The 12932-nt window shown below is 46.9% G+C and overlaps 1 protein-coding gene across 1 annotated transcript in view; it reads left to right on the top strand.

Annotated features, from left to right (window-relative positions):
• Positions 1–5965: 5965 nt before the first annotated feature.
• CRTAP (cartilage associated protein) overlaps positions 5966–12932 on the top strand; it is a 26535-nt gene continuing 19568 nt past the window's right edge. The window contains exons 1-2 of the mRNA XM_032162204.2: positions 5966–6696; positions 12590–12739. Of these exons, the coding sequence (XP_032018095.1) occupies positions 6226–6696; positions 12590–12739 (621 nt within the window). The 5' untranslated portion in view covers positions 5966–6225. The remainder of the gene's footprint in view (positions 6697–12589; positions 12740–12932) is intronic.

Genomic DNA, 12932 nt, shown 5'->3' with positions numbered 1-12932 from the left:
TCCCCATCAATCTCACCAGGTTGACTCAAACTGACTTCAAGGACAAGAGAAGGAGCAATATAAGAAGAAAGAACAGTTATCCTTCTTGAACTTTTCGTCAATGCATCTATTAGCTAGTGCTATGTAACAAACTACCCCCAAAACTTACAGGCCAATAGCAATCTTTTTTTTTTTTTTTTTTTTTGAGACACGAGTTTTACTCTTGTTGCCCAGGCTGGAGTGCAATGGCGTGATCTCAGCTCACCACAACCTCCGCCTCCTGGGTTCAAGCGATTCTCCTGCCTCAGCCTCCGGAGTAGCTGGGATTACAGGCATGTGCCACCATGCCCAGCTAATTTTGTATTTTTAGTAGATACGGGGTTTCTCCATGTTGGTCAGGCTGGTCTCGAACTCCCAACCTCAGGTGATCTGCCCACCTCGGCCTCCCAAAGTGCTGGGATTACAGGCGGGAGACACTGTGCCCAGCCAGCAATCATTTATTTAGTTCATGATTCTGTAGGTCAGCTGAGTGATTCTTCTGGTTTTGGCTCTACTGGACTTCCCATGCCTCTGCAGACAGCTGGTGAATCTCCTGGTGTGGAATGATCCAGGATGGCCTCACGCATACAACTGAGAAGTGGCAGAAACAATGGAAAGACAATTGGGTCACATGTCTCTCATCCTTCAGCAGGCTAGCCTAGGTATAAGCACATGAAGGAAGGGCTCCAAGTACCATGAAAGAGGCGAGTCCCAGTGCACATTTGGGACCTTTTCTGCTGTCTCATTGACAAAAGTAAATCACACATCCAAACCCCATCCAAAGGGTGGAGAAACTGACTCTGCTTCTTGGTGGAGAAGCTCCTCTTGGTGGAGATTGCCAAGGGGCATGAATGTGGAGAAGGCAAGAATTTAAAACTTTTTTTTTTTTTTTTGAGTTGGCATCTTACTCTGTCACCTAGGCTGGAGTGCAGTGTCGTGGACTCGACTCACTGCAACCTCTACCTCCCGGGTTTGAGCGATTCTCTTGCCTCAGCCTCCCAAGTAGCTGGGACTACAGGCACATGGCACCATGCCCGGCTAATTTTTTGTATTGTTAATAGAGATGGGGTTTCACTGTTAGCCAGGATGGTCTCGATCTCCTGACCTTGTGATCTGCCTGCCTCGGCCTCCCAAAGTGATGGGATTCCAGGCGTGAGCCACCTCGCCCGGCCTCTCTTTTTTTTTGAGACAGTCTCACTCTGTCGCCCAGGCTGGAGTGCAGTGGCACAATCTCGGTTCGCTGCAACCTCTGCCTCCTGGGTTCAAGCAATTCTCCTGCCTTTGCCTCCTAAGTAGCTGGGATTACAGGTGCCTGCCCTGCTAATTTTTTGTATTTTTTGTAGAGATGGGGTTTCACAATGTTGGCCAGGTTGATCTCAAACTCCTGACCTCAGGTGATCCACCCACCTAGGCCTCCCAAATCTGAAATAACAGCCCTGGGCAAAGGCCCTTTGGCAGGAGTTGGTAAGGCAAGGGCAAGACAGAGGAAGAAGCTGTGGCCAGAGCTTAGTATCTTGTTCAATTGAGTGATTGTGTGAGATGATTCCAAATTGCATCTCTTTGCTATTGGGAATGATAGTCACTGGCGATTCCCAGGGTAAGATGTTCTAGGATCGGGTACACATTGGGCACCACCTCCCAGCACAGCTCTCTCCACAGGCGCCCTCCTCTTTCAGGTCTCTGTCCAAATGCCACCTCCTTAACCAATCTTCCCCCACCCCATCTCATTCAGCTTTTTAATTTTCTTCATATCACTACTGCAATCTTTTCTTTTTCCAAAAATTGTTTTTAAAACAACAAAACCACGAAATATAAATATATAAAATAATATTTACAAAATATATGTATGGCATAAAAAGTAACGATGCAATAAACATTCTCACATTTACTCCCCAACCCCTCCCCTGTGTCTGACCCTCTGCCATTCCATGTTCTTCCTCCTACCTCACTGGAAACCACTATCCTAAGTTTCCGTTTATCATTTCCCTCCCCTGCCCTCCCCTCCCCTCCCTTCCCCTCCCTCTTTCTCTCTTTCTTTCTTTCCTTCCTTCTTTCTTTCTTTTCTTTTTCTTTTTTTTTTTTGAGAGAGTCTTGCTGTGTCGCCCAGGCTGGAGTGCAGTGGTGCAATCTCGGCTCACTGCAACCTCTGTCTCCTGGGTTCAAGCTGTTCTCCTACCTCAGCCTTCCAGTAGCTGGGATTACAGGCATGTGCCACCACATCCAGCTAATTTTTTGTATTGTTAGTAGAGACAGGGTTGCACCATGTTGGCTAGGCTGGTCTCAAACTCCTGACCTCAAGTGATCCACCCACCTTGGACTCCCAAAGTGCTGGGATTACAGGTGTGAGCCACCATGCCCAGCCTATCATTCTCTTTTCAATATAGTTTTACCCTGTATAAGGTAGGACTATATTATTTGTACTCCTAAATAATGCATTGTGTGCTTTTCCATATTTTAAAACTTTAGGGCCGGGCGTGGTGGCTCACACCTGTAATCCCAGCACTTTGGGAGGCTGAGGTGGATGGATCACAAGGTCAGGAGTTCAAGACCAGCCTAGCCAAGATGGTGAAACCCTGTCTCTACTAAAAACTACAAAAATTAGCCAGGTGCAGGCCGGGCGCAGTGGCTCACGCATGTAATCCCAGCACTTTGGGAGGCCGAGATGGGTGGATCACTTGAGGTCAGGAGTTTGAGACCAGCCTGACCAACATGGTGAAAGCCCGTCTCTACTAAAAATACAAAATATTAGCCAGGCGTGGTGGCGGGCGCCTGTAATCCCAGCTACTCAGGAGGCTGAGGCAGGAGAATTGCTTGAACCTCGGAGGCAGAGGTTGCAGTGAGCCGAGATTGCGCCACTGTACTCCAGCCTGGGCGACAGAGCGAGACTCCGTCTCAAAAAAAAAAAAAAATTAGCCGGGTGTGGTGGCAGGTGCCTGTAATCCCAGCTACTTGGGAGGCTGAGGCAGGAGAATCACTTGAACCTGGGGTAGAGGTTGCAGTGAGCCAAGATGGCGCCACTGCACTCCAGCCTGGGCGACAGAGCGAGACTCTGTCTCAGAAAAACAAAAAACAAAAAAAAAAACTTTAGGCAAATGGAATCATTCTCTATGGATCCCCCCCGCCCCCAGATTGAGCTGTTATTTGTAGCTCTAATTCTTTCATTTTCCCTGCTGTAATATATTCTTCTATATGCATTTACTCTCATTTTTTTTTTTAAATCTACTCTTCTGTTTATGGACACGTTATTCCTGCTTTCTCCCATTAAGAACAGTGTTGCATTACCTTACTGTAGACACTTGTTAATTACAAAAGAAAACAAATGAAGTAGGGAAAACAGACATCACCTTAATAAAGTGATCAAAAATTAACACAGACAAGGGGTGGGCATTGTGTTATTTAGATTTTACACCTGAGACGGATGGCACATTGCTTCTATGGCATTCTAGCCAAAGAGCTTAACCTGAATTTAGTTATGAGCTTAATCTGAATTTAGTCATGAGGAAACATCAGGAAAACCTCAAATGAGGAACCTTTTATAAAGTTAACTGGCCTGTGTTCTTTAAAAAAAAAAAAAAAGGCCAGGCGCGGTGGCTCATGCCTGTAATCCCAGCACTTTAGGAGGCTGAGGCAGGCGGATCATGGGGTCAGGAGTTCGAGCCCAGACTGACCAATACGGTGAAACCCGTCTCTACTAAAAATACAAAAATTAGCCTGGCATGGTGGCACAGGCCTGTAATCTCAGCTACTCAGGAGGCTGAGGCAGGAGAATCGCTTGAACCCTGGAGGTGGCGATTGCAGTGAGCTGAGATCATGCCATTGCACTCCAGCCTCTGCAGCAGAGCGAGACTCTGTCTCAAAACAAAACAAAAAACAAAAAAAAGACTTTGTTTTTTAGAGTGGTTTCAGATTCATAGCGAAACTGAGCGGAAACTACAGAGTTCAAATATACTCCAAGACCCTACAACATGCGCAAGCTCCCCCACTGTCAATGTCTTGCACTAGAATGGTGCACTTGTTACAATCAATGAACCTACATCAACACATCGTTATCACCCAAAGTCCAGTTTACATTAGGGCTCACTCTTAGTGTTGTATATATTAGGGATTTTAACAAATGTATAGCATATATCCACCATTATACTATCATATAGAATAGTTTCACTGCTCCAATAACCCTCTGTCCTCCACCCATTCATTCCTCCCTTTCCGTAATTCTCAGCAAGCACTGATCCTTTTACTGTCTCCATAGTTTTGCCTTTTCCAGAAGGTCATTTGGCTGGAATCACACAGTATGTAGCCTTTTCAGATTGGCTTCTTTCAACCTAGTAATATGCATTTAAGACTTCTCCATGTCTTTTCATGGCTTGATAGCTCATTTCTTCTTGACTTGGAATAAAATTCCATTGTGTGTATATACCACAGTTTATGTATCCACTTACCCACTGAAGGACATCTTGGTTGATTCCAAGTTATGGTAATAGTGAATAAAGTTGCTACAAACATCCACTTGCAGGTGTGTGCATAAGTTTTAACCCATTTGGGTAAATACCAAGAAGTGCAATTTCTGCTTTGTATGAGTAGAGTATGCCTAGTTTTGTAAGAAACGGCCAAACTGTCTTCTAAAATGTATGTACCATTTTGCATTGCCACTATCAATGAATGAGAGTTCCTGTTGCTCCACATCCTCATCAGCATGTGATGTTGTCAGTGTTTTGGATTTTGTAGTGGTATCTCATTGCTGTTTTGGCCTATACTTTTCAAAAATGACAATGGCATGACAAGAAAAGCCGAGGAACCAATTTAGAGGATATAAAATAGACTAGATGTAACAGTGATCATGGATGGACTGCATCCTACGAGAAAAAAGTGCCATGAAAGACATAATTGGAACACCTCACAAAACTGGAAATGGAACATGATTAAAGTCTTCTATCAGTATTAAATTTCCTAAATTTGATTGTCTGGTAGATTCATTCTTAGGACATACATACTGAAAGACTAAGGGGTTGGGCACGGTGGCTCACACCTGTAATCCCAGCACTTTGAGAGGCCGAGGCGGGTAGATCACCTAAGGTCAGGAGTTCAAGAACAGCCTGGCCAACATGGCAAAACCTCATCTCTAGTAAAAAATAGAAAAATTAGCCAGGTGTGGTGGCGCGTGCCTGTGATCCCAGCTACTTGGGAGGCTGAGGCAGGGAGAATTGCTTGAACCCGGGAGGCGGAGGTTGCAGTGAGCGGAGACCGCGCCATTGCACTCCAGCCTGGGTGACAGGGTGAGACTCTGTCTCAAAAAAAAAGAAAGAAAAGAAAAGAAAAAAGACTAAGGGACAGTGGGCCTGATATATGCAACCTATCTCAAATGAATCAGAAAAAAATGCAAAGATAGAAATCTGCTATAACGTTAGCAACTTGTGAATCTTGATGAAGGGTATATAGGAACTTTTTGCACTGTTTTTGCAACTTTCTTGTAAATATTTCAAGATTTAAAAGTTTAAAGATTTTTTTAAAGTGCTGCCACTAACATTCCATCCATATTTTTTGATGCACACGCGCAAGCTTCTCCAGCATATTCCCACCGAATGGTGTTGCAGATTCATAAGGTGTGCACATCTTCAACCTGACTAGCTATACAGTTTACGAAGTGCCACTGACATCCTTATTAATTTCATTTTTGCAACGTCTTTTTCTCTCACTAAAATTTAAGGTTGGGCAGTGCTATTAAAAGTGCAGCCCTTGGGCCTGCAGCATTAGCCTCATCAGGGTGCTGGTTAAACACACAAATCGTCAGACCTCCACCCTAGACTTTCTGAATCAGAAACTCTGGGGTCACAGCCCAGGAATCTTCGTTTTCACAAACCTCCAAGCGAATATAAAGATCGTAGATTATACAGACCGTACGGCCGATCTATATAATCTATTAGGGCCGCGTCGGCCTTGCAGGCGGGTCTCCAAGTGAATGAGCGGCAGAGCCCCATCACGCGCATCAGCCTGCGTGAACCAGTGCGCAGCGCGCCTTCCCCGGGCACCCTCTCGGCGCTGGCAGCTGGCGCCCAGATCCCCCGGCTGGGTGAGGAGGGGCGGCCGGACGGGGCGGGCCGGAGGCTGGCGTCCCCGCCCCGAAAGCATTCGGCCCGCCGCGTCGCACCGTCCTCTTTCCCTTCCTTCTCCCTCCCCTTTTCCCTTCCTTCCTTCCTTTGGCCGGGCGTGATGGAGCCGGGGCGCCGGGGGGCCGCGACGCTGCTGGCGCTGCTGTGCGTGACCTGTGCGCTGCGCGCCGGGCGCGCCCAGTACGAACGCTACAGCTTCCGCAGCTTCCCACGGGACGAGCTGATGCCGCTCGAGTCGGCCTACCGGCACGCGCTGGACAAGTACAGCGGCGAGCACTGGGCCGAGAGCGTGGGCTACCTGGAGATCAGCCTGCGGCTGCACCGCCTGCTGCGCGACAGCGAGGCCTTCTGCCACCGCAACTGCAGCGCCGCGCCGCAACCCGAGCCCGCTGCCGGCCTCGCCAGTTATCCCGAGTTGCGCCTCTTCGGGGGCCTGCTGCGCCGCGCACACTGCCTCAAGCGCTGCAAGCAGGGCCTGCCAGCCTTCCGCCAGTCCCAGCCCAGCCGCGAAGTGCTGGCGGACTTCCAGCGCCGCGAGCCCTACAAGTTCCTGCAGTTCGCCTACTTCAAGGCAAGTCCGCCTCGCCCCGTCCCAGGCCCCGGCCCCGCCCCTGCCCCGAGCCAGCCTCCAGGCCCTGGCCCCGCCCCTGCGCCCGGGGCCTCGTTGCCCCTCCAGTTCTAGACGTGGCTCCCTCCCACCCAGCCCAGCCAAAGGTCTCCTCCAAATCCTGCCTCGTTCATCTCAAGTAAAGATGAAAATGCCTTTCTTGAAGGGTAGCTCTAAGGCAGAGAATACGTACACAGAACGCAGTACAGCGCCAGGCACCCAACAAAGTGCCTGATAAATGTTCTCTGTTATTTGAGGGCAGACGCCTCTTTTCTGTATATACCATTAAAGTCGCCATTTTTCTCAAGTGAGCGGTGACTTGCGATAATAAAGCAGAAGACCTGAGGAGCCGACTAGTACCTTTTATTTTTATTTTTTGTTGAGACAGGGTCTCACAGTCGCCCAGGCTGGAGTGCAGAGGCGCCATCATGGCTCACTGCAGCCTTGACCTCCTCAGGCTCAGGTGATCCTCCACCTCAGCCTCCTGAGTAGCTGGGATTATAGGCGCGCGCCACCACACCTCGCTAATTTTTTTGGTATTTTTTGTAGAGACAGAGTTTCGCCACATTGCCCAGGCTGATCTCGAACTCCCGGACTCAAGTGATCCTCCCACCTCGCCTCCCAGAGTTCTGGGATTACAGGCGTGAGCCATTGCACCCAGCTGACTAGTTCCTTTTAAAGAGGATGAAATTGAGGCCAGGGAAGGGCAGGGACTCCTTGCAAGGACACATCCCTGCTTAAAGGGGAACTCGTGCACCGTGAGTCATCAGGGTTGGCCCTCTCCGCTGTTTCTCTCTTTCATCTAGAATTTAACACAGTTCACTGCCTCCTTTTAATGGCTGCTTAAGTTCTCTCTGTGATTGCTGGCTAAAAATAGCCACAAATTGCAGTTTTCTATCCTATGGGTTCTTACTCCCAGGACCCACAAGTTTTAAGAATGGTTGAATTCCCTGTCACTAGATAAAGAGGCTCTAGCTTGGTGGGTCTTCACAGGGTTTGGCTAAAAGAGCCCTCTCAAAGCCCAGTTTCTACTTTCTCTGAGAAAGATTTTAAAAGGAATATATTGTGTTTTTAAAAATTACTACAAAAATAGATTCATGGCATATCCTAGACTCTTGAGGTAGAAGGTTTTTCTTGTTTTTAAACTTTGTTTTCAGTTTCTGGACTGCAAGATCTGTTTTTCAGATTTCCACCGAGACAGAGCCACGTGTATGTTGTATTTCTATGAGCAATAAAATAACACAAAACCCCAAATAGGAGAAAAGCTGGGTTACTTCTATACTTCTATGCTTAGTTACAGTTTTATTTAAAGTATCAATTTTGCGAATGTTTGTTCTGGCAATAAAAAAAAAAACAGTTTTAAAACAGGAGCAGGGAATGAGATTAATAAAATTCCAGAATGTTGAAAATGAGGGCTGGTTCATACGAAGCATCATTTTTAAGCTAAAAATGACTTATCTAATTCTTTTTTTGTATAGCTTTTGGCAAATATGTTCTGAACCAAATTTAGGTCACATAATCAAGAGGAAGGCATTTTATTTTTAAACGTAGAGAATACTAGAAGCTCTGATTTCTTTAATATACAGATGAATTTGAACAAGTGATACAGGGAAGAGGGGAAGAACATTTTGCTCAATGTGACCATAAGGCATGGGTTTTCTCCTTCATCATGGTGGCCCCAAAATGTTAGGATGGTCGTAGCTGCTCTTCAAAACTCTTTACAGGTCTTGTAACAATCACTTAGTTGAAAGTCAGTAAAATTCTATCTATCTGTCTGTCTGTCTGTCTGTCTGTCTGTCTATCTGTCTGTCTATCTATCTATCTATCTATCTATCTATCTATCTATCTATCTATCTATCTATCTGTTTTTTTGAGACACAGTTTCACTTTGTCACCCAGACTGGAATGCAGTGGCACGATCTCAGCTCACTGCAACCTGTGCCTCCGGGGTACAAGCAATTCTTGTATCTCAGCCTTCTGAGTAGCTGGGATTACGGGCATGTGCCAGCACATCCAGCTAATTTTTGTATTTTTAATAGAGATAGGGTTTCACCATGATGGCCAGGCTGGTCTCGAACTCCTAACCTCAAGTGATCCACCTACCTTGGCCTCCCAAAATGCTGAGATTACAGTCTGGGATTTGAACCACCGTGCCCGGCCACCATCTTAACATTTTGAGATCTCTTATAGGGCAGGAAAAAGCTAAGAATTTTATTAATAAATGTGAATGTTACTTAATTGTTTCAATGGAAGATATAACTGAAAAAGTAATTTTTGGTGGAGATATTGTATGGTTTATTTTTTCTCAATGATGTTTATGGCCTGGCATGATGTCTCATGCCTATAATCCCAGCACTTTGGGAGGCCAAGGTGGGAGGATCTCTTGAGCCCAAGAGTTAAGACCAGCCTGGGCAATATAATGAGATCTCATCTCTACAAAAACATTAAAAAATTAGCGAGGTGTGGTGGCGTGCCCTTCTAGTTTCAGCTACTCAGGAGGCTGAGGCTGGAGGATCACTTGAGCCCAGAAAGTCAAGGCTGCAGTGAGCTGTGATCTTACCACTGCACTCCAGCCTGGGTGACAGAACAAGACTCTTGTGTCAAAAAAAAAAAAAAAAAAGAAAAAGTGATGTTTACGTCTTTAAACTCTGTTTATGGATAGAGAGGAAAAGACGGGTGGCAGGCACATACATTCTACCTGGCACCTGAAGGCTGGAGGTCGATATGAAGGTAGATAGTGCGCTGTGGCAGGACATGGGTAAATGTTACTCTGCTGTTCTGAGTTGCAGTTCTCTGTTTCAGTGATTAAGGAGAAATGCCTCAGTTGATCACTGGAATAGCAATGGTGGGTTCTGACTGCCAGAGGGAGGCGAGGAGGCTTGGATGTGTGCTCTTGTAGAAAAGGGCTGTGCTACTGGTGTGCAGCCTCAAGTGCATCATAGGTTTCTCGTCACCAGCCTACTCTAGGTCCATGTCATTAGCTTTCTTTTGGGTTCTCTCCACACTTACCATCTTCCATAAAAAACTCATTTTTCTCATAGGCCAAGCAAAAAGTAGGCCGGAGCACTTCATCAAATCCTTAATGACCGTTGAGCTCTGACCTGGACAGAGAACACTGACTCACAGGCACTCTTAACCCCAGGCCTTGCCTGGCTGTGGCCTCTATCTCACCGGAACCACAGGGCCTGCCTCTGTGTCATGGCTGATTTAGGGTGGCTCATGCTGGTGGCTGTGTCTCAGGAACCCAAGGCAAGGTGGTTCCCTCCATCCCTACCACCTTCTTCAAAATCTGCCTGGGGTCTGTCAGAGATTTAGTAGCCAAGATGTGTCTCCATGTTCCAGCTGCAGAGCCTGAGTTGAAGTAAATAAAATCACTCTTTTCTCTTCAGGAAGAGATTCCGTTTTGTAAAACTCACATCCTAAGTTAGAAGCCTTAAAAATCCTACTCTGTGCCCCTCTTTCTTTTCTTTTCTTTCTTTCTTTCTTTTTTGAGACGGAATCTTGCTGTGTCACCCAGGCTGGAGTGCAGTGGTGCGATCCTGGCTCACTGCAACCTCCGCCCCCCGGGTTCAAGCGATTCTCCTGCCTCAGCCTCCCAAGTAGCTGGGATTACAAGCACCTGCCACTGCGCCCAGCTAATTTTTGTCTTTTTAGTAGAGACAGGGTTTCATCATCTTGGCCAGCCTGATCTTGAACTCCTGACCTCGTGATCCACCCACCTCGACCTCCTAAAGTGCTAGGATTACAGGCATGAGCCACTGCTCCCGGCCTCTGTGCCCCTCTTTCTAAGTGCTCTTCTGAGAATTAGTGACTCTAATTTCATTGGCAAATGCTTTAAAAGGCAGCATTCATACCCTCTCCCTTCCTTCTAGCCGAAGACTAGCCTTTTTCCGGCCAGGAGTGTGAAGCTTTCTATAGGGCTGTTTTAAAGGCAGCCCTGCCACAAGCCACAAATTGGCATTCCCAAAACATCAGCATTGACATCTGGGAGTCTGCCCTCATCACCACCCACCACTTCTCTGATGTGGCCACTGCCATTGTCTCAAAATGACTTGGTTCCAATTCTGGGGCAATTCGGTACAGATATATGCCATCCTATGACTCTTAGAAATCTAGGGTATACCAAATATTCCTTTATTTTCTCTGTCTAAACCGAATTCCCTAATCCTGCCTTGGAGCATCCCTCTGGATTGGCTGAATCTCTGTGCACACGCTCAGGTGCCTGCCCTTCTCCCTACCAGGTTGTGCCAAGAGTCCATCAGCGTGGGGGGCCCTCTGGTTGGTGGTCATGAGTCCTCACAGGGAGGCCTCTGCATCCTTATTTGCCTGCCCTCCTGCGGCCCCCCCATAACATACCTGTTCTTCCTGAGGACTTCTGCCCTCTTGGACACTGCTGATAAGTGCCAGCCCTGAAGCTCCGGGGCCCACAGTCCTGCTGCTCCCACAGATCCCAAGGGAAACTTTTTTCCTAGCCTGGGAGATTCCCTTTCTCCCTCTTCTTCTTCCAGGCCAGTCAGCTTCTTCCTGCAGCTCCTCTCCAATTTCTTTCTGCCCTCAAACCTGTCAGGCTCTTTTGTGAGCACAGGTTTTTTTCAAGTGAATAATTTGCTGGTTCTGACCAGACATCTTCCTCCCCTGAGGCACTGAAACTCGGAATCATTGGCCCCTTCAATGGAGAGAAGACAGAGGGGAAAAGAGAGGAAAATGTGAATTAATTTTATTATATTTTATGGTCATAATGTCATTATGTTCAAATCACAGATACTTATCGTGTCCTGCCTTGTCCTGAGGACTCTGTGAGGCACCAGGAATCCAGACAATGAATGACACACAGCTGGATCCCCCGAGGATCATAGTCTGATGGGGGAGATAGACGTACCACTGAGATTGCAGGGTGGCATAAAATGCAGGAAGACAGAACCCAGAACTAACCCAACAGAGAAGCTCTTAATAGAGGCCACTAGGAGACAGGAAGAACTTAACAGAATATATGGTTCATGCAGGTGGGGATTTTTTTTTCCCCCGTTTTGCTTATTGTTATAGACCCACAACCTAGAAATTGTGCTCTTATAATATGACATTTATTTGCTGCGTGAATGGATGAATAAGTGAGGAGGTGGTGGAGTCATTGAGAATGTTAGCAGAAGGTCTGTGGGGGATTTGGGAAAACAATATATTTGTCAAGGTTCCAGTGGAAAAGATTTGGTGCAGTCATATTGGGTAATTGGAGGAAAGTTTAAGAAGGTGGTTATTTACAAAGGTGTGTGCAGTGCATGGGGAATCCACAAGAGATCGTGTTCTGCCGCAGGAGTGATAGCAGTGGGATATGACCAACCCTAGGCCAAAAGGGGCAGGGGAGAGAGCAATGATTGAAACCAGGAAGGAGGGAGACTCTATGGAGAGGGTCACCTGGAGAAGAGCTGTGACCTTCAATTAAGGGACATAGCAGCCCAAGATGACTGTGCAGGGAGGGAGCCAGGAAATGAAATAACACGACCTTACTCTCTTCCCTTCCTCAGTCACCTACTGGGGCTCCTCATGGGTGAACCTCTTTGGAAGCCAGAGAGCGAGGGAGTCTGTTGTTATAGTCCACACAGGCCAGCCTCCTGGGGCACGTAGCCAGTGCAGAGTAGATTGGGAAAGGCAGACTGAGGCCATCCAGACAGTTGCTTTCAAGAAATCAGCACTTGTCTCACAGTGCCTGGACTTGGTCTTGAGGGGCCCCAGAGTCACGGAAACTTTAGCTGGAAAAGTCATAGCAACACAAAGTTTCTGAAGGACTAAGCAGATATTCTTGTCTTAGGAAAATTAGCACTCAGCATCCGTGGAGTAGCTTTTATGTTCTTTGTCCTTTCAGGCAAATAATCTCCCCAAAGCCATCGCGGCTGCTCACACCTTTCTGCTGAAGCATCCTGATGACGAAATGATGAAGAGGAACATGGCGTATTATAAGAGCCTCCCTGGTGCCGAGGACTACATTAAAGACCTGGAAACCAAGTCATATGAGGTACATTTGGATTTTTATGTGGCAGTTAGTGGCAACCTGGACTGTTAAAGAAATGTCTCTCCATAAGCAGCTGCTGATAGCTAAGGACCTCTAGTGATTTTTGGTGACATTTGCTGAATATTATGACAATAGAAATGATTGACTTTTAGCACAAAGTGATCCATTTAATAATGACATTTTGTATGCCATGATG

The sequence above is a fragment of the Hylobates moloch genome, unplaced genomic scaffold, assembly GCF_009828535.3.
Source record: "Hylobates moloch isolate HMO894 unplaced genomic scaffold, HMol_V3 SCAFFOLD_8, whole genome shotgun sequence".
NCBI classification, from domain to species: Eukaryota; Metazoa; Chordata; class Mammalia; order Primates; family Hylobatidae; genus Hylobates; species Hylobates moloch.
This window is presented reverse-complemented; position numbering and strand designations above follow the sequence as displayed.